General features: G+C 37.7%; 1 protein-coding gene and 1 long non-coding RNA gene across 4 annotated transcripts in view; both read left to right on the top strand.

Annotated features, from left to right (window-relative positions):
• LOC128860206 (uncharacterized) overlaps nucleotides 1-5,086 on the top strand; it is a 45,219-nt gene extending 40,133 nt beyond the window's left edge. For all 3 annotated transcript variants that reach the window (XR_008454227.1, XR_008454225.1, XR_008454226.1), the window contains one exon: nucleotides 4,998-5,086. This is a non-coding gene — a long non-coding RNA (uncharacterized LOC128860206). The remainder of the gene's footprint in view (nucleotides 1-4,997) is intronic.
• Nucleotides 5,087-5,310: 224 nt separating this feature from the next.
• Nucleotides 5,311-16,593, top strand: LOC128860203 (solute carrier family 26 member 6). The gene is made up of 6 exons (XM_054097521.1): nucleotides 5,311-5,437; nucleotides 5,520-6,120; nucleotides 7,295-8,038; nucleotides 8,103-8,251; nucleotides 12,341-14,233; nucleotides 14,295-16,593. Exons 1-5 carry the CDS (start codon nucleotides 5,412-5,414, stop codon nucleotides 12,894-12,896), a joined length of 2,076 nt encoding a protein of 691 aa, XP_053953496.1. The 5' UTR covers nucleotides 5,311-5,411; the 3' UTR covers nucleotides 12,897-14,233; nucleotides 14,295-16,593.
• The last annotated feature ends 10,775 nt before the right edge of the window (nucleotides 16,594-27,368 follow it).

The following is a 27,368-nucleotide window of genomic DNA, read 5'->3' as shown; positions in this document are numbered from 1 at the left end:
TGGCGTGAATCGAGATTAACGACATGTTTCGGAATTACCTGAGGAAAAAAAAATGCGGATTAACAACTTTACTTAATTCTTATAATTTAAACGGCACGTCTTTTGCTGTCTTGCGGGCCGCCAATATTAGGCAACATTCGTGTTAGCGCTCCATAGATAGCATCAGCTCTTGCGCTTACTGCATATAGGTTATCAGTTCAGATATCAATTTGGCGTGGGTTAATCTATGCTATGTTATGTCCTAAGAAATATTTGTTTAGCTGGTTGAGAATTGCAGACGAAAAAACAGGAAAATTGTGTAACATTTTGGTAAACTTGCTGTTGTGCACTTTAGACTAAAAACAGGTGCAACAAAAAAACATTTACTAGGTTTTACAGCAACTATTTAGAAATATGGAAAAACCTATGGATAATACAGTATTGGCATGAAAAAAAAAAAGTGTTTTCATTGCTTTTCCTTTTTATTGTTTGTCACAAATCGCATAGAAAAATAGACAAACTTATTCCCGTTTGAATTGAATTACTACTACTGCTATTGTATGATATTATATGGCAATATGTTAGACATTTCCCAACTTCTATACCCAAAGTATAACAAACATGCGCAAAACATTTTTTTCCAGTAATTTTCCATAAAATTGTTTAACTATTTTCATCGAATGCATTCGCAATGAGCTAACATAACCGGTCCGAATCAACGGTATTGTCGCTTAAATGCAAGCACCCAAAAATAGACCTCATAAACCACTAATCTTTAGATATGTCGCACATTTACATATCTGTCATAAAGCAAAAATAAAGAGGCACAAAAACATTGCTACCACTAGTGTGTGAATATGCCTATTTGTTGAGTGACATTTTTTAGTTCTCACTCAATATTGTGCGGCGCTCACATATTTTCACATTTCTATTGGTTGCGTTTCTCTAATTTCACACTCACTTGACTCATTGTGCTAATTAATATTGAATTTTTGGAAAATTTCTTGCTTAAAACCGTGGTGTTGTCTCACCGATTTCACATTCAATATCACCTGTTACTTCGGTGCCAACCTATGATTCGTCGTTGGCTCCCCTGCTGGTGCTGAGTCTGGTACGTCAAGTACAACACGGCGTATGCGTTACGTATATTCGTTGGTATATACATACATACATATTTTCTACATAACAGTGATGTAGCAGAGATAACGAAATGAGCGCACACATACATTTGTACTCAAGTAGTAACATTGTACATTTATTATGAAAGCTTAAAAAATATTATAGTTGATTAGTAAAGTTAACAAAAATATTGGTAAAAAATGCTTCGAAAGTAGGAGGAGCTGAAATATTCTTTGTTGGACAGCCTTAAAAGGCCTTGTTAATGTGACATCAGTATGCAGTTGACTATTTCTTAAACTTGTGTGTACATATCTGGCTCTAAGTTTGGCAATATTACAGAGATAGTTAGAAAGTTTGCAAATTTTTTACCAGGCTTGTGCAATTTATTGTGGAAGTGAGTACGATTTTTTTTTTGCGGAATGGGCTAAGGGTACTGATCTATTTATATATACACATACATTCATATATATAATGGGCGCGTACATCCTTTATTAGGTGTTTGACCGAGATTCTCCTCCAATTTGTGCTGTGTGTCGTCTTCATATTGTTCTATAAATACGGGCGTTTACAGCTTTATGCCACTAAACAGAAGACGGTTTTTAAGTAAAGCTTTTTCTTGTCGGAGGCTTGTCACTGCTCGCCGAAGCACGACTGCTATTAGAAAAAACTGTTTCTATAATCTCTTTTTCCATTTCCTCATTGGGTTTCAAACCCGAACCCGGACTGAGCGAATGTAAGTCACACACAAACTCACTCGTCTACGGCGTCCGCGTCGTTCGTTACTGATAGTATTTCATAAATTAGCTTGATTGGACAATTAAGCGGTACTAAAAAAAGCTTATTTTAGCTTTAACATCGGGCGGGGGTTACAGAAATGTCGTTAAAATTTTTTTCAAATTTAATCGCTGAAATCGATGCGGAATAAATTACATGAAAGATGATTGAGAGATTCATATATAGAAATTCCATATATGTATTTACTACTTATAAAACAAAAGACAAAAATAAGAAAACTTTGTTTTTCAAAAATGTTTTTGCTGACGAAAATCTTTTTTGGCTCCATTTTATTATTTAATTGACAAAAAATATTTACTGCGCTATAAGGTTTTTTATGGTCAGAGCCTTTCAATGGTGAAAATAACATATTTTTTGCTGTAACACAAAATATTATCACATGGCAGATCACAAAATTGTAATATCATCGCTAGAATAGAACTGAGTCGAGCTGTTGTAGCAGTTTGACAGGTGAATACAACTGTATCTCTCCTACAAAAAGCTTGCTGAATAATCATCCACATTTCAAATCGATTTGTTTTTTTTTAATACGCATAGCGCGATTGAAAAATAGAAACGTATTTAAATAAAATTCCCCAAAATTAAAAACAAAATAACACTTAGAACTGTCGAAAATTACGTTTAGTTTTTATATATGTAGAATATAAATATATTCCTTAAAAACCTTTTAATTTCATGTGAAAATTTATCTTTCTTGCCGCAAAGCCAGAAAATAATGTAGAAAATAAATGACTTCCTGGTTTCCGTGCAATATAAACTGTAGATTGCATTCCATACATTTTTCCTTGAATTAAAATATGTGGATCGTATTTTGTAAACGCTATTTTAATATAATAGATGTGTTAGTAACCTTGCTCGATACTTTAAGACTGGATTTATGGTGAAATATGTGGATCACATGTGGATCGTATTTTTGAAACACAATTTTAATGTAATAGATGTGTTAGTAACCTTGCTTGATACTTTAAGACTGGATTTAGGGTGAAATACTTGTGGATTGTACATTGTGTAAAATAAGTACCCGGAATTTATAATTTAAACTCTCCCGGGAATACCTGACACTTCAAATTTGGTTTTTTCATGTTGGTACACATGTCCTTGAATGCACAAGCCTTATTAGAACGGGATCTATTACTTAGTGTGTTTTATTCTGCAGTCAAAGTGAGTTGATCTTTTGTTTACTTGGCGAATTTTACTATGGATTTTTGCAAAAAGAGCATCGGAAGGAGGTCTCTGAAGACATGGTTTCCCGAGCTAATACGGACCCTACGTTCATGAAACGCATAATAACTGGTGATGAGACATGGGTCTACGAGTACGATATGCAAACCAGTCAGCAATCGTCTGAATGGCGCTTCGAGAACGAGCCGTATCCAAAAAAACCACGCCAAAGCCGGTCAAAAGTGAAGGTTATGCTCACGGTTTTCTTTGATTACCAAGGCGTGGTGCACTCTGAGTTCCTTCCAGAGGGCCAAACGGTTAATAAGGAATATTATTTATCCGTTTTAAGGCGTTTACGTGAAGCCATTCGCCGTAAACGGCCCGAATTGTGGAAGGACAATTCGTGGATTCTGCACGACGGCAACGCGCCATCGCACCGAGCCTTGATTGTACTCGAATACAAGACCAAAAACTTAATAAATACTATCGAACAGCCACCGTATTCGCCAGATCTCGCATCCTGTGACTTTTTTCTCTTCCCAAAACTAAAATTGCCACTTCGGGGAAGGCGTTTTGAGTCGATTGAAGACATTAAAAAAAATTCGCTAAAGGAGCTGAAGGCCATCCCGGCGCCGGCCTACCAGCGGGCCATGGATGACTGGGTTGTTCGTTGGAATATTTGTATCGGCTCAAAAGGAGCCTATTTTGAAGGCGATCCAACAAATAATGATGAATAATATGAAAAAATGTGTTTTTTTTTAAATTCCGGGTACTTATTTTACACAATGTATTTCAAAAATAATAAAGTATTAATGGATTTTCTCACTAAAATTTTTATTTATAAATACCTATACACATATATACGTATTTATTTGCGCAACTAAAAGCTTATGAGATATATCGAATGGAATATAATAAAATTAATATTCAAGTAAAAAAATATATTTGTTCACAGATGTGGAACAAATTAATTCTACCGCTTAGTATAAATAGTTACTGCCTCAGTGCTTTGGGGAATGTATTATAAATAAATAATTGGCGCGTACACTTCTGTTAGGTGTTTGGCCGAGCTCCTCCTCCTATTTGTGGTGTGCGTCTTGATGTTGTTCCACAAATAGAGGGACCTACAGTTTCAAGGCGACTCCGAACGGCAGATATTTTTTATGAGGAGCTTTTTCATGGCAGAAATACACTCGGAGGTTTGCCATTGCCTGCCGAGGGGCGACCGCTATTAGAAAAATGTTTTTATTAATTTGGCTTTCACCGAGATTCGAACCAACGACCTCTCTGTGAATTCCGAATGGTAATCACGCACCAACCCATTAGGCTACGGCGGCGAGAGTGTATTATGTGGTAGTTTAATATGTTCCCTGTTATACGATCAACTCAAACAACTCATCTAAAAAAATTTATTATTATAGAATTTTTTATAAAATATTTTATCACTGTGCGCATTTATCGTAATTGAAGATTGTGAAGTTAAGACAACTCAAAATGCCTATTTTCAACACTTTTTATTGCGTAGTTTTTGTAATACTAAAGTATACAGTTTTGTTTTTGTTTTCTAAAGCGAGATAAATTCTACCTAATAAATTTGTTATCTGTCCTCTGTCACACTGAACTTATGTCGAACTATACATATATATATATATATATATGTATACAATATATACATATCTACATAAATATAAAGATAAAATGCTGTCATTTATTGCAATCTCTTCACCTGCCAATTAATCAAAATATTTGAATACAGTCGTAATCACATAAATACTCGTGTTATCAACGATCTGATTAATTTGCTCTCTGCCGAAAATTTTAAATTTTATGTGCGTACATAACATAAAGCCAATAATCTTCCTCCGCCAGAAGCAACACATAAGCACAACTTCATTCTAATCTTCTTTTATTTTATTTACGTTTCTTCTTATCAACCACTCTAGAAACCGATCAATTTAAAAAACGTTCGCAAATTTGCAATCGAGCACTTCAAACGCAGACGTGATCCACACGGCAACGCAGCCAGATCATCGGCGCTTAAAGTTGATAGAGGCAGTGCAGAGCGGAACGTTTTTGCTGGCTTCAGCGGCGGAGCAGGTACTTCGTCAGCAGCAACGTCATTGATCTCTGGTAGATTCAACGTTACACGATCACCACTCGGCGAAACACTTGAACTATCAACTGTAATTCAAGCTTCAAAACCAACCGGTACTAGGCCGAAACAACGATCAAAGCGTCTGCGACCAATACCACCATCAATTACACCACGCGCCAGCTTCCGTCACAATCAGTATAAACAACGGCTGCAATATCATCGGTATACCGATGTGGTTGTGGATGCGTGCGAATTGAAAAAAATGGCACAACAGAATGTTGATAATGAGTAAGTTAAACTAAATATACAATATATATTTGAGTTTTTATTTTACGAGCAATCATCTTTATCTCTTTTTTTCTCTCATCAGAACTAAACCTCTCACACAAGCATACCTTACGGAGAAGCCGAAGATACAACCTAAATATGACGTGCATCGCGATGTGTTATCACACGAGTTGGTCATCAAACAGACCGGCTATGGGGCACGCGACAAAAGCATCCCATCGGGCATGCGTCGCTCATGGAGTAATTGGTCCTTCCTCTCCCTGTTCGCCGGCATTGTTCCGATAGTGCAATGGTTGCCGCGCTACTCGCTGCGACGTGATACAATGGGTGATATTGTAGCAGGCATTACTGTGGCCATTATGAATATACCACATGGCATGGCCTATGGTATACTTGCTGGTGTGACACCTGGCTGTGGACTTGCACTCGCCATATTCCCGGTGTTAGTGTATATGGTGTTGGGTACATCTAGGCACATATCGATTGGAACTTTTGCTGTGATATCTATGATGACCTTGAAAGTGGTGCAAACATACGCAACGGAGGATCATGGAAAATTAGCGCCACAGATAGTGGGCCTAAACGATACGGCGGCGGAATTGGCGGAAACTGTGAGGGTAGCAGAGATAATAACGCCGATAGAGGTGGCAACAGCTTTAGCGTTTTGTACGGGACTTTTACATGTAAGTGTAAAGTGTAATTAATAGTGAAACTTTTGTTGCTGCTTATGTATTTAAATTTTTTTTTTGAAAAATAGAATAATAATTTTATGTAGAAAAAGCTGATAGAGATAATTAGGAATTGTGTGAAACATGATGAGACGTTTTTTCAAGAGAAAAACTTACGTTCCACATAAAATTCTCGTATGTGTATGCATATGAGCTGTAACTAAATACGTAAGGAAGTTGGGGGAGTAAAGAAAAATTGTGGAACGTAAGTGGAACGTAATTAATGTATATATATATCTATAATTGGCGCGTACACCCTTTTTGGGTGTTTGGCCGAGCTCCTCCTCCTATTTGTGGCATGCGTCTTGATGTTGCTCCACAAATGGAGGGACCTACAATTTCAAACCGACTCCGAACGGCAGATATGTTTTATGAGGAGCTTTTCCCATGGCAGAAATACACTCGGACGCTTGCCATTGCCTTCATTTTGAGGTTTCACCGAGACTCGAACCTACGTGCTCAACCCATTCGGCTACGGCGGCCGCCCGTTTTTAATTTTGTTAAGCATTAATAATGGCGGCCGCCGTAGTCGGATAGGTTGGTGCGTTACTACCATGCGTTACGCAGGTTCGAATCTCCGTGCGGGAAACACCAAGAAAAACCCTTTGCCGTTCGGAGTCGGCTTAAAATCGTAGGTCCATTTGTGGAATAATATTAAGATTCACAGCACAAGGAGGACGAGCTCGGCCAAACATAAAAAAAGGTGTAATTACCCTTCCCGACCTTTTGGGGAATCCAGTTAGATCTTCCAACGATACCGCACCTTTACTTTCTGAAAGGAAAGTATGGCTTTTATGGCTTATGGCTTTTATAACTCGTAAAGCTTGCGAAAGTCATGAAATAATTATTAAAATTGAATTATTTTGAAACTCAAATGTGAAATAGCATGAAATAAATAAACCAGATTCAATCACTTACGTCTAACTTGGCAGAAGTCATTTGTGGAATAAAAGTCAAATGCTAAATACTATTTGCTAATGCTAAATTTATGATCTACAGTAAAATATTAAAAAAAAAAAACCAAGTCTTTAATCTAAAAATTCTTATTCCTACTTATTTGAACTTCTCTAAGTTCCACATAATTCCACGCCTTCTTAATGTATGCATTTTTATTTTTTCTCCCACACAGCTTATCATGGGTTTCTTCCGCCTGGGCACTTTAGCAGCTCTCCTTAGCGACCCTCTGGTTAATGGCTTCACCACCGGCGCTGCCGTACATGTCATCGTTAGCCAACTGAAGGATGTACTCGGTGTTCAAGTACCACGTTATAAGGGTGCCTTTAAGGTCATCTACACCGTCATCGACCTCTTCAAATCCATACCAAAAACAAATATCATAGCACTGACCATATGCTTTTGTATCATTATCTTTATGACGATCTGTAATGAGTTCCTTAAACCTTGTCTACGTAAACGCTGTCGTCTACCCTTTCCGGGCGAGTTGATTTCAGTCATTGGTGGCACTTTGGTCTCACGTCTGCTCGATGTGCATGGCAACTATGATGTAACATTAGTCGGTGATATTCCAAAGGGCTTACCAATGCCCGAACTGCCGCGAATGGATCTAATACCCATGGTGGCGGTAGACTCAATAGCGATTGCAATTGTGAGCTTTTCTGTGGTCATGTCTATGGGCATAACATTCGCTAAGAAACATTCGTATGAGGTGCGTGCCAATCAAGAGCTTTTCGCTTTGGGTATGGCAAATTGTATATCCAGTTGTTTCTCCTGTTATCCATTGGCATGTTCACTCTCGCGTTCTGTGATACAAGAGCAAACGGGTGGTGTGACCCAGCTGGCGTCACTCGTATCGGCAATACTCATCATAATGACGTTACTATGGTTGGGTCCGTTCTTCAGCACACTACCGAGGGTAAGTAATGTCATATTAGTAGTGTATAAATACTGTTAATAACTCATTTAATGGATGTTTCTAGTGCGTGCTGGCTGGTGTGATTATTGTTGCCTTGAAGCCGATGTTCATGCAGGCGAAAGAGCTGAAGAAATACTCCAAACAGGGTAAATTGGAACTTCTCACATGGATTGCAACTTTCTTATCTGTGGTGTTGATCGACATTGACTATGGGTGAGTATGAGAGGTTTGCAGTACGGTTTTAAGCTACGGTTGTCGAGCTCGATAAGTTGAAGTTTTCGTTAAGTAAGTCGTCTACACTGTCCACCGTGACCGAAGTTTGAGTAATTGGATCATAGTCATGCTGATGGAGTGATTGAAGCTTTAGAGTGGGCAGGCTGTAGACTTTTGCATGGTAGACTGAATTAGGTTAGGCTAGGTTGAAGCAGTTGTCTACTACTGACACACACTCAGACTCATATTTCATTGTGATGCTACGTGGGGAACTTGCCCTTTTCTCTTCTAAAACCACTGTATACTTTTCAAAAATGTTAGTAGATCCCTGATTTCCCATTCATTAAAAAATTGTCTCCCTAGCAATGGTAAATCTATGTCTGGATGGAGCTGGCACAAGCGGTGCGAGATCATCGCTTCCTCTTCTTCATCGTGACAGCTTCTGCAGAAGTCATGTGTCGGCTGGATTACATGAGGGAAAATATTTTTGAGTGCCGAGATTCGGCACAATAAATGTAGTTTAGTACCTTGGTTTCGGTTAATGTTTTAATTAGTTTGAAGGTATTCCTGCTGAAGTACATCTTTAAGTAAAATAGATTAATTAGCATCTGGATTGGCTAATTTGAAACTGACAAATGACTTGCTAACGCTTTGGGCACGAATTAGAAACTTTGGTTTTCACATTAGTCTCCTTTGGTGTCCGCAGATGTAAACAACTCTCATTTTGGAAATAAAATGTAACCACTCAAATAAAAGAAATATTACTGTTTGTCTCCAAAGCAAGCCTTATCAAAGATTAGTCAACATCTGCAAGAGCATACGGAAATATACTGTGTACCTCTGATCAATCTTCTGAATGTCTGCTCGATTTTCTTGAATGGAAGAGCTAAATAGTGATCATGATTTCACAGCGAGCTTGGCGGATAAGTGTTGACTAGAACAATAACACTGGCAAGTCAAAAGGTCCACGTTTTTGTTGCTGCGGCAGAATAAACATTCTCCATACATGCACGAGGAATGCTGCTGAAGCGACAGTTCTTAGCCGGGTAGTAACCCGTGTCATTCCGGTAACGCAGACATAACTGCCGTGGGAACGTAAGCGGACCCATTTTTATGGGCCAAAAGGGCTGGAATAGTTTAGATAATCCTCAAACATGTCTTCCAGGGTGATTTTCTTCAGCTGCTCTCTCCTTATCAAAATTATCAGTCAAATGGCCACAATTTTATGACTAGTTCACCGCCTAGTTTTGTTCTATCTTTTCGAATACAGTAGGTTCTGTTTTTATGCGGCTTTTTTTTATGCGGTTTTGAAATAGTGCGGTTTTTTTTTAAATTACAAAATGCATGTCGACCTATCGGGATTTGTACATATAAACAAGATTCTAAACCAGCTAAGCAAAAACTCATCACAGATTCATGCGGTCTATGGAACGTATCTATAGTTATAATATGGGACTAGTGCCCTTTTTTATGCGATTTTATTACATTATTTCAGATTTATGCGGTTTTAGCATTTGAAACGTATCTATAGTTTTACTATAGAACTAGTAGCTTTTTTTATGCTGTTTTTTTTATGCTATTTCTTGCGGAACGTATCTACCGCATAAAAACAGAACCTACTGTAGTTCTATTAGTTTAGGATTGCACAGGATTGCTAGTTTCTGTGTTTCGCCGTCTACTCTTATTATTCTATTTTCATACAACAAAGCACTTATCCTCATCAGCGCCGGTCTTTTCAGAATTCGCTCAAATCCGCTTAATGCTGCAAGCTTAAAAAAATTGTTGGCTGCTCAGAAGCATTTGCTAATTCAGCCATATCAGCGGTTGCCGGAAGTGCTGAATCTTTTACTTTCGTTAGCACCATTTGGAGTATTATTTTCATTCGCTTAGGCATTCGCTTTAAATTCTAAATTTGCAGCGCTAGGGATTTTTTAGACTTTTCTCTTCTATCGTTTGCGCTTAGATTTAGCTTTGACGGAACTACATATTTTAATATTGGGAGGTTGAATATTTTGCGTCGTATATTTTGAGCTGCTCCAATCGGGCGAAACAATCACGGGGGATCGTTACCGACTGCAATTGATGCGTTTAAGCCGGGCATTGAAAGAAAAACGGCCGGAAACGGTAAAAAGGCACGACAAGGTTATTTTGCAACATGACAACGCTCGGCCGCATGTTGCTCAACCTGTCAAAAAATACCTTGGAACGCTTGGCTGGGAAGTGTTACCCCACCCGCCGTATAGTCCAGACATAGCTCCCTCCGATTATCATTTGTTCCGGCATATGAGTCTCGATTTGGCGGACCAGCGGTTCTCCTCGTACGAGGCTACCAAAATATGGGTTGAGTCATGGATAGCCAAGCAGCGGCCAGAATTTTGGAGAAACGGCATCCGGAAATTGCCCGAAAGATGGGCGAAAGTTGTAGCTAGCGATGACCAATACTTCGAATAAAATATTTTGTACCGTTTTTTCACAATAAAGCCCCAAATCTTCGAAAAAAACCTTTAAAACTAATTCAACCTCCCAATATTACATCAGCCGCTTATAGTCTGTGCATAAAGACTGGTAAGTGAAAACTAAGAGTTGATTATTTTTTACTACATATATTAGGTTGAGGAATAAAATCGTATCGTTTTTACCGAAGACTTTTATTTAAGCAAAAAAACAATAATTATATCAATAAGTTAATCAATTATACAGGGTCCGCCATATAACTTTACAGAATTAAAAATGCTATAAAAAAGAAACTACTCAATATTTTTCCAAACTGTTTTTTTTATTTTGAAGTACAATCCTTCCGGGTAATGATGGAACACAACTTCATTCATATCGCTGCCTCGGCTACCATATCAAGGTCTTTACGCAAAATTCGTCTCAATGATGGCTCCGAAATGTCCAATTGTTGAGAACGACGGTGATGTTCTGGTGATTCAAGAACACTCTCGGTCACAGCAGCAATATTTTCGGGTGTAAGCACGGTTTTTGGTCGGTAACGCGTTGGTTTGTCAATAAGCAACCCAGTTTCTCTTACTTTTTTCGCAAAGTAACGCACATACGCTTCATTCGGTGCTTTTCTTCTTCCCATTGCCGTACGTAATGTTCGTACACATTCTACAACATTACCATAATTTTCAAAGTAATGTCGCAATATTTCCCAGCGTTCTTTGGCCGTATACACAACCATTTTCGTTCACCGGAAGAATAAAAATAATTTTCTGTCAAATCAGACGACAGCTAAGTGTTACCATTCTTCAAATAATACCTAGTTCAAATCCGTAACGATAGATGGCGGGCACTGAATATTCGCCCCAGCAATTTACAACCTCTTCCCACGTCTCGACTAATTCAACCAATTTGTTGATGCCGTACCGCCGAAAATCGCTTGGTCTGGTGTCAAAGAAGTTGTTGAGCTAGTTTTTAAGGACCTCTTTGTTATCGAAGGTTAGGCCTGTCATATGGTTTAACAGAGAGCTGAAAAGATGGTAGTCGGTCAGTGCAAGGTCCGGAGAATACGGCGGATGCTGAAGGACCTTCTAATCGAGCTCTTCGGCTGCGGCTTTGTCGACTTGTGCAACATGGGGCCTGGCTTTGTCATGAAGAAGTATGGTTTGACCATGCCGATCAGGTCTTATCTGCTGAATAGTCTCATTCACGCACTGTAGCTGGGCAATGTAGAGCTCATTGTTGACGTTGGCATTCTTTTCGAACATTTTCCAGTGCAGCATACCCTCTCAATCCCACCAAACACATATCATGAACTTTTTTCGATGAAGATCCGGCTTGACTCTCAGCTTTGGCGTGCCCTTTATTAGCTTCATATTAATGTATAGGCACCATTCCCATCTCCTGTGACGATTCGGTAGAAAAAGCATTGTTTATGACCGCGGGTTGCTCGATGGCGGGCGAGATGGTGAAAAACAATTTGAAGTCGACTTTCGTTGGTTTTTCCGTTGAACTCGTACAGCTCCCAGGCCATTTTTGAACTTTGCAAACCATACCCGTACTGTAGACCCCATTTTCTTCATATAAAAAATTGTAGCCAATTGCAAACATTTCTAAATAACAACTTTTTTATTCATATTCTTACAGTCTCCTTATTGGCATTTTCATATCACTGCTGGCACTGTATATTAAAGGCCTCAAACCCTATTGCTGCTTGTTGGGCATAATACCCGAAGCGGCTGCCGTCTATGTGGATCTCAATCATCATCGCAATGCAGTCGAAGTGCCTGAAACGAAAATCTTCCGCTATGTTGGATCGTTGAACTTCGCCAGCAATATGTATTTCCGGCATTCGCTGTACAACGTCATCGGCTTGGATACAAAAAAACTGCAACGTAGTAAGAAAGCGGTGAAAGCGAACGGCGCCACAACCGAGAATGGTCAAGCGGGACAGCTGAATGATTTTCGATTTTTGGTGCTGGATTTCTCCATGCTGGGACATGTTGATGTGGCTGGTTGTAAGGCCATAACGGATATGATGAAAGAGCTAAAAGTGTTGGGTGTGCGTATTTTCGTTTCCAGTCCATCTGATCGCGTTTACGATACCTTAGTGCACAGCATGGCATTAGGTGAGGGGCCATTCGAAATCTTTCCCACTCTACATGATGCAGTGGAATATGCCAATGCTTGTCGGGTAGCGTGAGGAAGAATGGCACGGTGGGGAAATGGATAAGAGAGATTTAAGCCTTTCGTTTGTGGCATGTAGCTACGGTGTTTAGTGAGCACCCTGTAAATGTGTAGCTGTGAAAAAAACTCCGATAAACTATGTCGCTATTAGCTAAGCAGAGTTGTATAGAAAATTTTAAGAAATTTACAGTGTATACAGCATAGATATTTATACTATATATACACATACAAAATTTAGCGAGCTTTAAAAATGAGTGAGTGCTGAGACAAACAAACAAAAAATAACTAGTTAAAGCGTAATATTAATAAAGGGTCTTTCAAAAGTGACACTTAGATGCCAGTAGAGAATAATTGAATAGGGGGTAACTTTTTTTTATGTAATCTTTGACATTTGTACAATTTTACACGATGGAACAACGCGTTAAAGTTAGTGAAATTTATGATGAAAATGGTCACCCTTTTGGATCACCGCTCCAAAATACCTTGCATCAGCAAGACTTTTACTGATTATTCGAATGAAAAAGAATGTTACAGGATTAGGTAGGTAGGTGAAATGGTTGAAGTGCCAGTCTGGCACTCCTCAAGTAGCACTAAACCGCCGTTTTGATACCAAAATTATTTATTTTCCTCAAACTTTAACAAAAAAATAGTGTAATTTATTGCGGATTATTCTGTTCTTCGTGAGTTTTTGTTCGCGGCTTATTCCATCGAATGATGCAAAAGCGTTAAGAACAACATATGGCAAAATTTGCGTTTTTTTTAATGGAAATAATCGTTTGCATAAGTCGAAAATTAAAGGTTGGTGAAAAAAGTTCAAGCAATCGATTCTGTGGAGGATAGAAAAAGACTGCCTAACAACACTGGGGGGTTTTTTAAGCAAAGTCTATGTAAATAATTCAACAACGATTGCAGCTATCCAACATTCGGATCGAGATTGCTGAACTAGTGGAAACAATCATCCGAATGAGTCGACAATTGGTTTGTGGAAAAATTTCAAGAAACTGGCTCTGTCGAGTATAGAAAGAAATGACAGACCAAAATGGGGTTTTTTGGGAAGCAAATTCTATATAAATAAACCAACAACAATTCCAGCGATCCAACATTCGGATCGAGAATGCTGTATTTAGTGGAAACAATCATCCGAATGAGTCGACAATTCAAAGATTGCTCTAAAAATGTCAAGAATCTGATTCTATGGAGGTTGTAGAGGCTGAGTAACCTTCAACACCGATGCATATCCCGACGTTCCCAAACAATTAATTATTCATGAATCGACTGTTTGGCGCATTTTACTTGTAGACGTGCTAATGGTGGGCATTCAAGTGATGTCATGCCCTATTTCGCATAAAAATAGTGAAACCTGAAAGTATCTAAATTTTTTTCTTTACATGCATTATTTTAACACAAGAACTAGGTGTATCTTTTGAAGAACCCTTTATACAGACTTGTATAAATTTAATGCGTATATTTTGCCGTGAATACACTTACATTTTTTTCTTTAACTGTAATTGGTACCACCTAAAATGTACAACGACATTAATTAATCACAAATATATTTATTTTTATGCATACAAAATGAAAGGAAAATTATGTAGCGTAAGCCAAAGTGAAAAGTTATGTATATTAAATATAAAAATATGTTGTTACTTAGAAAATTCATTACCATTTGAGGTATACCTATGTAAATTGTAAATAATATACAACTACTAGGGTAGTAAATATGTACTAAGTAGATGTAGCATGACTTGAAATATTTAAATTTATAGAAGCAAATTTGAATTTATAGAAATTGTAAATGCTTACCAACAAAGTTTTTTAATACAAACTTGAATTTTTGTTAAAATTTACTCAAAAAACAGAAGCTAAATAAATTCATTTTATCTCCAAAAAATGGTAGGATAGTCAAAGCATTGGCCCATAAGTCGAATTCATGCATGTTGAACGCGTTAAGGGGTTAGGGGTAGTCAGAGGCCCGAAAAAATGATGATTTTCAATAATGATTTTTTGCTAGTCAATTGCTTTATTTTACAAAAAAAAACATAGCATTACGACATCATGTTTCGACTTGACTTTAGTAAAATTTCAAAAAAAAAAATTGTAAAAATTAAAATCCGGAAGTCCCTTGCGGTTCTTCACAAGTCCTTGGAGAATCATCTAAAATCAATCGGACAAGTGAAACTCCTTTTATTAATAGATAATCTTCTGCCTGATTGAGGCTTCTTTTTTTTTTTTTTTTTTTTTTCAAAATTAAAATTATGGCGGCCTCAGGAAATATTTTTCAGATTTTTGAGAAAAAAAAACCAACAATTAATTGTTTAAAAAAATTGAAATTTTTAAATAAAAAATCTTTCGATCAGGCACGAGTTTTTTAAGTTTTTCAAAAGCGGTATAAATTTTATTGAAATCTACCAAGTTTTACCGGTTTTAAGTTACAGTGATCACCAGTTCAAAAAACATAGTTTTGAGAAAAACGCATTTAAAGTTTTGCTATCTGCTCCGGAGTACCCGAGCGCCCTTTGTTAATTGTTGAATAACTCGAAAAATATTTGTCGGACTCACTTATAATTTTCACACAATACTTTTAAGATATTTTACTTGAACTAAATTAAAAATATGTATACATCTGCATTGCGTGTAAAATGCAAAAAAAAATCCAATAAATTCTGACTACCTCTAACCCCTTAAACTCGCGGTTTCATAAATCACAGCACCGATTGCGCATTTTTGGTTTCCGGGCACGTTTAGTCTGGCAAAAGATGTTTAGCAGCCGCGCTATTGCTATGCTACCTGCCGCCAAGACATTCCTCTCCAAGGCGGTTTGGCAGCACAAATAAACATTCAAAAAGTGAAAAAGAAAAAAATAACATTTCAAGGAAAGCGCTTAAAAATAGCCTATACTCGTATATTTTTAAAGTGAAGAGCACTAAAATATTTTTTTGTAATATAATTTCTTACAAACGCCAAGTATGAAAAGTCCAAAAATTGTGATCATTCATAACCTAGCAATTCAATTACTACGAAGACTAAGCAACTAAGGATGTGTAAATTAATATATAAATGTAAATATATATGTGTGTAAGCAAAGATGTTGTGCAATAATAGAAAACAATATTTAGTTAAGTGAATATTTACATAACTATTTAGCGACTATACCACATACGAACAAAACAAGTGCCTCCACGAAAGCCAGCGATGGTAGGCGCATAACTGCTGCTAAAGCATATAGGATACATAAAGATTGCTTTAGAATAACTGAATTCAGGGTGAAAGCGATAAAAGATTGTAAAAATAAAATATACATTAAATGTTATATATTTTCAATACTGAACTTATAAACGAAATGAAGACTAATACAAGGTGAAGTTCAAAATAAACAAGGCTGGGGTCATAAACTATTTTTGATGGGACCATCTTTTTAACGTGTTAGTGCGTTAGAAGTTACATCCCTAGTTGACTACCAGTGACATTCAGTTTAATAGAAGCGAAGTTATTGCGTCTAAAGTGTCAGTATGTTTGTGTCATCGGTACAAAATTGAGTTTCGAACAAAGAGCTAATATCAAATTTTGTTTTAAAATCGGTAAAACGTTTACCGAAATATTTGAATTGATGAAAAAAGTTTATGGCGACGTTTGTGCCAGAGTTCATGAGTGGTTTATACGAAGGAGATGGTTGTGAGGACATAAATGGCAAAGAACATCATCAAAATCAGCAATCACTGAAAACTCCATCGAAATTGTTCGTAAATTTATCAAAAATGAACCGAAATCATTATTGAAATTAATAGAATCGGAGTTGAATATCTCCAAAACATCGATTTATCGCATTTTAACTGAACATTTGGGCTTTCGAAAGATTCCGCACAAGTTAACTGAGTACCAAAAATTGCTCGGAATTCAACATTCGAAAGACCTCATTGAAGAGGCGAGAAAAGATGAGAGACTCCTCTACAACATTATAACTCGTGATGAAACGTGGTGTTTTCAACATGAACCTGAAACTTAGCGTCAAAATGCCGAATGGAAGAACCCAGACGAGCCACCACCCAAAAAATCGCGATTGGGGAAATCAAAAATCAAGTCGATGCTCATTTGTTTTTACGATTCTAAAGGAACTGTCCACAAGGAGTTCGAGCCAATGGGTCAAACCGTCAATGTAATTCTCTATCTTGACGTTTTTGTTGGATCGCATTAGTCGAATTCGCCCTGAATAGAGCCAAGGAGGAAGGGACGCTTATTACCTGATAACGCACCATCTCATCGATCCGCTCTTGTGACTGATTTTTTGACTAGAAATCGCATTTTTATCGTCGTCGCCATCAATCACTCACCGTATTCGCCTGATATGGCTCCCTGGGACTCCCACCTAATCGGAAAATTGCAATTGGCCATGAAAAGAAAACGGTTTGCGTCCGTAGAAGCCATCCAAAAGGCTTGTGCCAATATCTTGAAGGATATTCTGGTCAATGACCTGAACCACTCTTTCGAAAAGCTTTTAGATCGCGCAAAACAGTGTATCGAGGCCAGAGCGGACTATTTTAAATAAATAAACTCGTAGTCGTATCCTGTCTTATCAATTTTAGCCCAGTCTTGTTTATTTTGGACCTCACCTTGTAATTCACAGGAGGTGTACATTTTTTTTTTTCATTAGTAGAAAATTATAAAACCTATCAAACTCCTTCCCAACTAACATCTAGAGTTATAAACGAATCATGGAGGCGTACGGGCTCGTAGCGTTTACCACCGCATAATGAGCTCGTTTAAGAGTTCCGTCTTTTTTGCAAAGCGTCACTTATACGACTAACGATTCATATACCAAATGCGTCTGAAAATGAGTTATTCTTGTAGTTGTAACAGCATAAAACATTCCCAAGACATGTTGGTGAAGTGACAGTCCTTGGGCGGATATAAATCCAACTCAAGGCAAATCTATTAAAGGTGGGGATGGTAAATCAACTGATTTGTATTTTTCTTTCGTCGTGTCCATGTGGCTGTCAGCTCGGAATGAAACAAGGCGAATTTATTCCTTTTTTTCTATCTAGTTTCCCCAATACTTTGCTTTGACAATCAAACGTACAGAACACTGTTGTTGGTTTAGTGCCACAACTTTTAAAGGATACGCCTTGAATTCAACTCGTTTCAGTATCGCATAACCGATTGTTGTTGTTGCCGTTGTTGTTGCTGTTGTTGTTGTTGTTTTTGTTGTAGCAACATAAATATTTTCCATACATATACGTGGGAACGCAGAACCAACTGCCATGAATATGCATTAGATTTGCTTCTTCTTGGCCTCATATAGGACTTAATTTGAATTCGCTTATGATTCTTCTTTTGCTCCAATGAGACTAGAAATATTTTTAAACTCTTGATTGATCTTTATTGGCCTCATACATGACACTTCGTAGTAAATTTTTTGTTAATCAATTTTTTAATTTTTTTAATTTGAAAGTTTCTGCAATTTCACACGGCTTCCTACCAAAACGTGATCTCCGCAAAACAATCAAACATTTTGCATATCAATTCTAACGTTGTTTTGTTTGTTCTTTGTATAAATTGCCGTTAGAATATTAATGCTTGATCTTTGTTTAAATTTTACATCCACACCTTTGCTGGCCTTGGTTACATTTCTTGAGATTCATGCCTCTAACATACGCAGGACTCATTTCGAACCCATAAATTGCGAGCGCTTCGTTAAAATAATTTATTTTTCATTGTATGGTATGAAATTACATTTTCAAATAAATTAAAAATATGTATACATCTGCATTGCGTGTAAAAAAAATAAAGAAAAGAAAACATTTTTTTTTAATTTAAGTTAATAAATGATTTAAAAATGCATAATTCCGAAGACTATTTTAATGCATAAAAAGACAGGAAAAACAAAAATTATCTATATATGCCGTACTTAATTTACATACGCCCGCAAATATTATATTTTCGCCTATTTCAATTCAAAATTAATAATAACAATAAAAAAATCCCACACTATTTATATTCAATTTATTCAGATTGTAATTACTAATTGGTTTGGAAAATTTTAATGCAGAAAAACGCAAAATTATTGTTATTGTACATTCATGTTCGATCTATAAAATTTTAAAATACTTTTAGGCTTAACTAAATTAATGTAGATATTGTTTATTAAAGTTTAGACTCTATTATAAAGTGCACATAACCTCAAAATCAAATTAAAAAGTGATAAAGTGAAATAAGAAGTTTTTGGAAAGAAACCTGAATAGAAACAAAAATATGTTGTTAATAAAAATTTTGAGTATTTTTTATAAAAACAGAAATGTGTTTATTTTTTTTTATTTTACTATTATTTTATTATTATTATTATATTATTATACAGGGTGGGCCATATAGCGTTTGCTTTTTGAACCACCTATTTTTTTGAGAATGGTAACTCAAATGACATGCCAAATGTGTTCATAATTTACTTAAAGGTTTGACATTTACGAAATGGGACGCTATACGCTTGAACAAAATTGGGAAATATTGAAAACCTATTTCCAAAGTGGTGAGTCTTCTTCTTCTTCCGCGGTTACAGTAAATGGCGAGCGTTACCGTGACATGCTCAACGAGTTTTTGTTTCCAAAAATTGAAGAGGATGACATGGACGACATTTGGTTTCAACAGGACGGTGCAATTTGTCACACTGCCAAAGTTACACTTGAACTTTTGGCTACCGTTTTTGAAAACCGAATAATCAGCCGAAATTCCGATATTAATTGGCCGCCTCGGAGCTGTGATTTAAGCCCGTTGGACTATTTTTTGTGGGGAGCCGTTAAGGACAAATGCTATGCGAACCATCCAGAGACGATTGATGCTTTAAAACACGAAATCGAAGTTGCCCTTCATGAAATTGGAGCCCAAACAATCGAAAATGTGCTTAAAAATTGGGTTGATCGATTGGCCTACTGTAAAGCCAGTCGTGGCAGTCATTTGAACGATATTATTTTTTATTCATAAATGACAATGTTCAATCTTTAAAATAAAAAAAAAAGTTTGAAAAAATATTGATTAGTTTTTTTTATAGCCGATTCAAAAAGGCCCTCTCTATATATATAAATAATTGGCACTTACACTCTTTTTGGGTGTTCGTCCGAGCTCTTCCTCCTATTTGTGGCGTGCGTCTTGTGATTGTTCCACAATCGGAAGGACATACAGTTTTAAGCCAACTCCGAAAGGCAGATGGTTTTTTATGAGGGGTTTTTACATGGCAGAAAAACACTTTGAGGTTTGCCATTGCCTGCCGAGGGGCGACCGCTATTATTTTAATAATGAGCTTTAATAAATAAAAAGTTTAGGCAACGGCTAATTGATCATTTTCTCAAACTATAGGCATGTTCATGAAGCAAATAATTTGTAACAATTGTTTTGGTGTTCATTTATACAAAAAACTTGCAAAGTAGGGGAAAGTGAGACAGCTAAATGGCATTTAATTTTGAGGGAAACTGGATCAATTTCTACTTGTAAGAATTTGCAAGTGAGAAAACCAGCTGATCGCAATGTAAAAATAAACACGAATTAAAATTTGTGAACGAGTAAAAATTCTAAATAAAAAAAAATCGTTATTAAAATGTAGAATGTAAGTAAATATATGCATATTTAAGATACAATTTATCAAGTTTATTTGAAGCCATATATTAAATAGGAATCACAGCCTCCAGTTGCCGTTGCTGCAGTTTTTGAAATACAAATCGAACGTATTGAAGGTATCTTTTGCGTTTTGTAATGAAATGGAACAAATGATTGCGGACAAAATAAAATCATGTGCTGCTAGGTCGTTCTTTTGCATGTTATTTGCATAATTTTTTTTTATTTAAAACGCGGTAGCTCAACTGAATTTTTTTTTAATTTTTGTGATTTTTTTATAAAAAAAAAATTATTCAAAAACAAAACTGGATGATTAATTTTGTGCCACCTTGAATATTTCTTTAAGGGTTTGGTAAAAAAAGGCCTATTTTCAATATTTTTTTTTCTATGTAAAATATAATATTTTTGAGATGTCGTAGAAATTAATAAGCCAAAAAAATCGATTTTTTGAACCCACGAAACCCATGTAACTCCTTAAATCAAAGGTAAAAACACAAAGGTGTCGGCATTCAGCCGCCGGAAGGACCAGGCTCATTAAGCAAATTTCTCATATTTTAGAGGAAAATAATCGCCGTCTAAATTTTTAAGAACCAATACAGCATATATCGGGTGTTTTTTATTACTGCATGAGAATTATCGATATCGAAATGGTTTGACAGCTGAGAATGGTAAACTCTGTTGACATTTCTGTTCAGTAAGCTTGTGCAAGTCATCATCAATCGTTTAACGCCAAAACAACGCTTCCAAATTGTATAAATTTATTATAGAGCACTGGCGGCAACATCGGTTCTTATTTCTTCCGAAATGAGGAAGGATCTGCTCTTATGGCAAATGGCGAGCTATCGATTTATTGAAATATTCAAGCCACCATACGGCCAAATTTATTGGAAAAAGTAGTCAAAAATTAGACTGATCGAGTGGACCATGTAACTCATAGGAGCGGCGGACTTATGCCGTATATCATATTCAAGAAATAAATTTATTAAACGCCATGAAACTATGTATCAGATTATAATAAAAAAAAATCATTCCAATAATATTTCTGTTTTGTATTATCAGTTTAAGTTCAGATCTTAACACCAGCGCGAACTGCTGTACGACACAGCAGATGGTTAGAAAACAAAAGCAATAACGTCTGGCGCAGCTCAAGGATCTATTCTCGGCCTCGATCTCTGGAATCTGAGCTACGATGAGATATTGAGCATAGAAATGCCAGAAGATACATACCTACGCGGAAGATATAGCGGCGGTCATACCAGCTCGGGACACTTAGGACGCTAGAAGGAAGCTGAACCAAGTCATGATAAGGACGCAAATATGGCTTGAGGACCACGGCCTGGAACTCGCCAAACATAAAACCGAAGTCATCCTTATGACACGAGGCCACATGCCACTCGAGGTCAGCATGCAAATAGGCGACACGTCCTTAGTGACCCAAAAAGTAGTAAAATACTTAAGTATTCAACTTGACTGCAGGCTTACTTTCTGGGCCCAGATACGGCATGCGGCTACCAAAGTAGCAAAGGTCACGGGTATGCTAAGTAGGTTAATGGCAAACATCGGTGGGCCAACACAGAGTAAAAGAAAGCTAATTATGGCGGCCACAAGCTCAATTCTTCTGTACGGCAGCGAAGTATGGGGAATTGTACTAAATAGCAAAGCCAAGCGCAAAGCACTGGAGGCTGTGCACCGAACAGCGGCACTCAGAGTTGCCTCAGCCTACTGCACTTTCTCAGGCGCTGCAATTTTCGTAATCAGCGGTCAGATACCCATCGACCTCATGATCCGGGAACGAATGGATGCGTGGGACTCCAAGAAGAAACACGTAATCACTAGCTTCTCAGAAGGAGACGCCAAACCATGCTGCGGTGGCAAAGTCGATGGGACACTGAACCGAGTGGCAGATGGACGGCGAAACTTATTACATCAACTGACAAATGGGTCCAAAGGAGCTTCGGAGAAGTGATACGGATACTTCCGGAGCTACCTATACCGTATGCGCAGGGTAGCCGATTCCAAGTGCATATACTGCGAAGCACCGAGCGATGGCGCTGAACACACGTTTTTTAGTTGTGACAGATGGCTGGCGGAGAGAAATGCTCTGAGGGAGCAGATCGGCGACATCGCACCGAGCAACATAATCAGCAATATGCTCGAACGCGAGGACAACTGGAACGCGGTAAAAAAATACATCGAGAACGTACTACGACACTGTGCAACAAAGCGAAGCCGCACAGATAAAGACACAAGAAGACGAGCTTATTGCATGAAAGCTGGCTAGAAATATGGTGGACCCAGACGTGGGTGAATAGAATTGGACCTTTATGGATGCCGTTCTGGGCCCTCCCGAAGTAATATAGAAAGCAGTTCGGGAAGGGTGTCCCAAGAAGGAGAGGAGAGGTCGTTTTAGTGGCCACACCACACGACGCAGTAGACGACGGTCGCTGTAAGTGCGAAGGCATTTTGAACCCTTCCTCACCCACCAAAAAAAAAAAAAAAACACCCGATACATCGAGGAAGCAAGAAATTTAAAAAATATCCTTCTTTATTTATAATTTCGTTCGTAAGTGGAGTTATTCAAATACATACAGAAATTCTGTAGCAAAGATGTAGTGAGCCAAAAAAGAAGACAAAAAAATTGCATGCGAAAAAACCATATAAAAGAGAGGAGGTTCATTCAACTTAGCAATACTCCTATTCAGCTGTAGCCCGAGTAGAATTTGGTATTAAATTTAGAAAAAAAAGAAATCTCAAAAATCCTCATTGTGCTAAAGTCCACATCACCTTTCTGGGCATCATCGTCCCACAGTCTCTCGTCATGCTTGAGTGTTCATTTCTAATATTCGTAGCCGTCAATGCTTTAGAGAATGTTTGGAATTAAAAATTTTTTCCTTGGCCATCGTTCGATCATTTTCGGCCGTATCGATTGACTTTAATGTCGAGGCACATTCGGAAATTACGGGTATTTTCTTAGTCGTTTGCAGCCTTGCCGTCTGGAATATGAAGGCTTCATTGGCCTCTTAAGCCGAATATAGTGAGGTGAAGCTCATAAGACAGCATAGCTTCGACTAATGACAGTCACTACAATATCATTCCGCAAAGAATTGTGGAAATGCTACATGCTATTAAAACAACAACAGCAAAAGGTGAAGTTATTAGTTTGGATATTATTCCTGGGCGATGCTACGACTTCTAGCATGCCCCTCAACTTTAATTATTTCTACGATTTTATCGTCATTTTCTTTAACATCAAAAATGCCTGAATGGTTTCGCCGAAACCAAAATTGCACGTTATTAGCTATTACTATATCGGCACCATAAACACCCTTCACAATTTCAGTAGCCTGGCTTGCATTTTCGCCTTTTCGCTGTTATCAAAGAAAAACTGTAAAGTGTACTGAGCATAAACATTAAATTATTTGATCCATACTTTAGGAGATATGGATCTCTACAGTCATCTATTGAGAAAATAATAGACTTCTTGTTTCCCAAAATTATATTATATAAATATATATAAATCATTTTTTCTATTATGCACTGGGCCAGTATTTTTCTTAGACTAAAAATGATAAAAAATAAAAATATTCATAGTTCGCATCTGGTCACATTAAAGCGACTTTGAAAAATGATATTTTATAGATTCTAAACGAACAAGTATGGCGGTTGAACTTACCGATGCGTGCCTTACTAAATGGTCTGGATTTTGACGAGACAAGATTGCCAAGTTACTGTAGTACATCTGCGACTGGCTTCTTATGGCCAGTTTCTCAGTGATAGTTAGGTTAGGTTAACCAAGTTGCTTGTCGAACACAAGACACTCGGTGGCCTTAAGGCCCATTGTGATACCTACATTTGATACCCATCCCCTAAGTTGCTTAAACCACTTAGATTTTTTAAGAAGGTAACTAATCCCTCCAGTGAGACATTTTGCAAATTTCCTGAGTCTTAAAAGAAATAATTGCTAAGATATTTGGCACGGCAGGATATTCACAGAGGAGGTGTTGTACCGACTCAATTTATTCTTCATCTCCACAACTCTGGTAGAAGTCGTTGTGAGGTACACCCATTCGAACGCAGTGAGCTGTTATGACACTTGTGAGGACGCTGGTAGTTGATCTGCTGAATCCAAGCAGACATTTTGTCCTTTTAAGATTTTGACTAGAGCGCTTTGGAGACCTTGCAGTTAGTAGTCAGAGACGACCTTCTATTGGTTTTCATGTTTACGCTCAAGTCAATCGCAGTGTGCAGTTCGTTTAGAGGGATGCTTATGTCCTCACCCATTCGCTGAAGGTCAAGCTCCGAGCCTTGCTTTGCACACTCATCCACGCTCTCCTTTCCATCCATTGCAGAGTGGCCGGAGACCCAACAAAGTGTGGTGTTGCATAAGCGAGAGCGACCTCCGGCATTCTTTAACATATTGTTAGTTCAATTGTGGGGAATTTTTAAGCTAAGTTTATGGCCGAAGAATTGGGCCTTTAAACATAGTTTAATTGGAAATCATAGTAAAGTTAACACTGAAAAATTTTCCCTTAGTAACTGTTATTCTGGCGCACAGTAATGCCTAAAAGACACTATACACATTGTATGTGGTGAAACACGCCCATTTTTCTCTTGTTGTTGAAGATGCAATTTTGAATTGTAAACTGAACTTGTTTTCCTAAAGTGGATTATACCTGTTAACTCCTAGACAAATATGCAGCACAACCCGTTGAGTTCTGAAAGTTTTTTAATTTGCTCTAAAATAGCTTTTTCGTTTCTGCCTAATTATTTTTTGTTTACTAACGTAAAAAAACCCCGCGTACAGTGGCCTCAACAAAAATGCGACATGTGACCTTAAACTAAATAAACAGCGAATAAACAAAAAAGTTTACAAGTGACGACATTCTCAGCGCAACGACACAATCAATTCACAGATAACAGCAGTGCAACTATTAACTAAAAATATAGTAAAAAAAAAAATAAAACAAATATTTAGCGAAATAGTGACATCGTAAACAAATATCTTAGTTCGACAAAACGTTTAGTGGAATGCGGCACGCTAATTGCTTTGTTTGCACACCAGCGGTTGCCATTTGGTGGCTGGTGCATGGTTCGGGCCTTGCAAATATATGTACATATCAGCTTTAGTTAATGAAGCATCGCTTATAGATATTGTGAGAAAAAATGGACAGTGACTTTACTGTTCTTTACCTGCAAACTGTCGTAAGGTTGTTTTAAAACTTAAACGGATTAACTTCACCGTACAACAGTGCGTGTGAAGCAATTTCAAAATTTAAGCGCTAGATTGCGGTAATATAACCTGTAAAGTGTTTGATGTCATTGTTTTGTGAACCTTCTCAGATAACATATGCCATTGCCGCAGAAAAAACTATGTAGCTGTGTTCACCACCTTGATCAAAAAGATGACGGACTACATTCGGAAAATTCCAAAGACAAGTTCATTACTCAAAAGCGATATTATCGCCTTCAAAGTGCTCCTCATCAGTTGCAACGCATCTATGCCAGCCTTTGATCCAGCTCTCGGAACATTTCTGGAACTCTATTTTCGGTATAGCCATTAGAGCCGTGTTCGATTCTTCCATTACTTCCTTTCGACTGTTGAAGCGCGATCCCTCGATTAAACAGAAAAAAGCGCAGGGAGCCATATCAAGTGAATTCGATGGCTGTTGGATGGTATTCATTTCGTTCTTGGTCAAAAATTCACGGATAATGATGGTACAGTACGACGGTGCGTTATCATTGTGCAAAATACCCGAGTTCTTTTCCCACAAATCCTTTCTATTTTGCCGAATTGCTTTACAAACTTATTAACTGTTCGACCTTCTGGCAAATATTCGTGCTGTACAATACGATTTTAGTCCTTAAAAACCTTGAGCGTGGTTAAAAAACAATATTTTTGGGTCCATAGCCGCATAAGATTGGCCGTCTGGAAGTCCAGATCTGAGTCCATCGGACTACTAGCAGATTGGCTGATTGAGAGAAAACCCTTGCTCCGACTCCTGATTCCATCTTGGAAGCGTCAGTGAAGACAGAGGTGCAAGCTTCGATGCAGACTTTCCCCTCGATCCAATTCCGCTTATTTGGAAGGATTGCCCTAGCACGACGCTCAAATTCTAGTTTGCGGATAGAGAGATCTGTTCGAAGCTCGGAGAAATACGATGTTAACTGCCCGAAAACGCTACCATGTCCCTTGAGAGACTGCCGCCAGAGGCCAACCTCCTTTAACCTGATTGCACTTTGAGCTGGGATGGAAATAACGTAAAAGTCGAGGGGAAGTAAGTGCAAAACGACATTCAGGGCAGCACTGGGGCAAGCTTTATATTCTCCGGTGATACCAATGAATGCAGTCCTTTGCATCCTCTCCAGTTTAGTAATATTATAGCCCTTCCGAAGAGCTTCGCATCAAACCAGGCATACGTTAAAATTGGCAAAACCACTGCGTTGTACATCCACAGCCCGACCTGTGGCTTGAGTTCCCATTTTTTACCGAACATATGTAGATTTGCCGGAGTAGAAGTCTATACTGGGCTACTTCTTTACCCGATTTTCAATGTGTAGCTTCCAATGGAGATATACAAATGTTTGGATATTTTATACAATGTATTGCGTGTGCTTAATTAAAAGAGAAAATATATCATATACAAATACTTTTGCTTTAGCTCGTTGGCTCGCAGATAACAGATACACACAATTTATGGCGACGCCAATAAAAATTGACTGCGCGTATTTGTTAAAAGGCGGCGCGAGTGTGTCCATTTGCCATCAGCTGTTTGGCATGCCGCAATTTGGTGGCAATGCCGTACACTAGACGCAAAAGCATCACTTACCTGATACCGGTTTCAACAAAACCGGTACACAATTTAACAACCATTACTTTTACTTTTCAATTTTG

The sequence above is a fragment of the Anastrepha ludens genome, chromosome 4 (genome assembly GCF_028408465.1).
Source record: "Anastrepha ludens isolate Willacy chromosome 4, idAnaLude1.1, whole genome shotgun sequence".
NCBI classification, from domain to species: domain Eukaryota; kingdom Metazoa; phylum Arthropoda; class Insecta; order Diptera; family Tephritidae; genus Anastrepha; species Anastrepha ludens.
Note: the sequence above shows the minus strand (reverse complement) of the source record. Positions and strands in the feature narration are given on the sequence as shown.

What these genes read in the sequence shown, in the direction of transcription:
- LOC128860203 (XM_054097521.1), top strand. Translation starts at nt 5,412, where the DNA reads ATGGCACAACAGAATGTTGATAATGA. An exon ending in CAACAGAATGTTGATAATGA is followed by an intron (nt 5,438 to 5,519) that starts GTAAGTTAAACT and finishes TTCTCTCATCAG; the next exon opens with AACTAAACCTCTCACACAAG. An exon ending in TCTTCAGCACACTACCGAGG is followed by an intron (nt 8,039 to 8,102) that starts GTAAGTAATGTC and finishes GGATGTTTCTAG; the next exon opens with TGCGTGCTGGCTGGTGTGAT.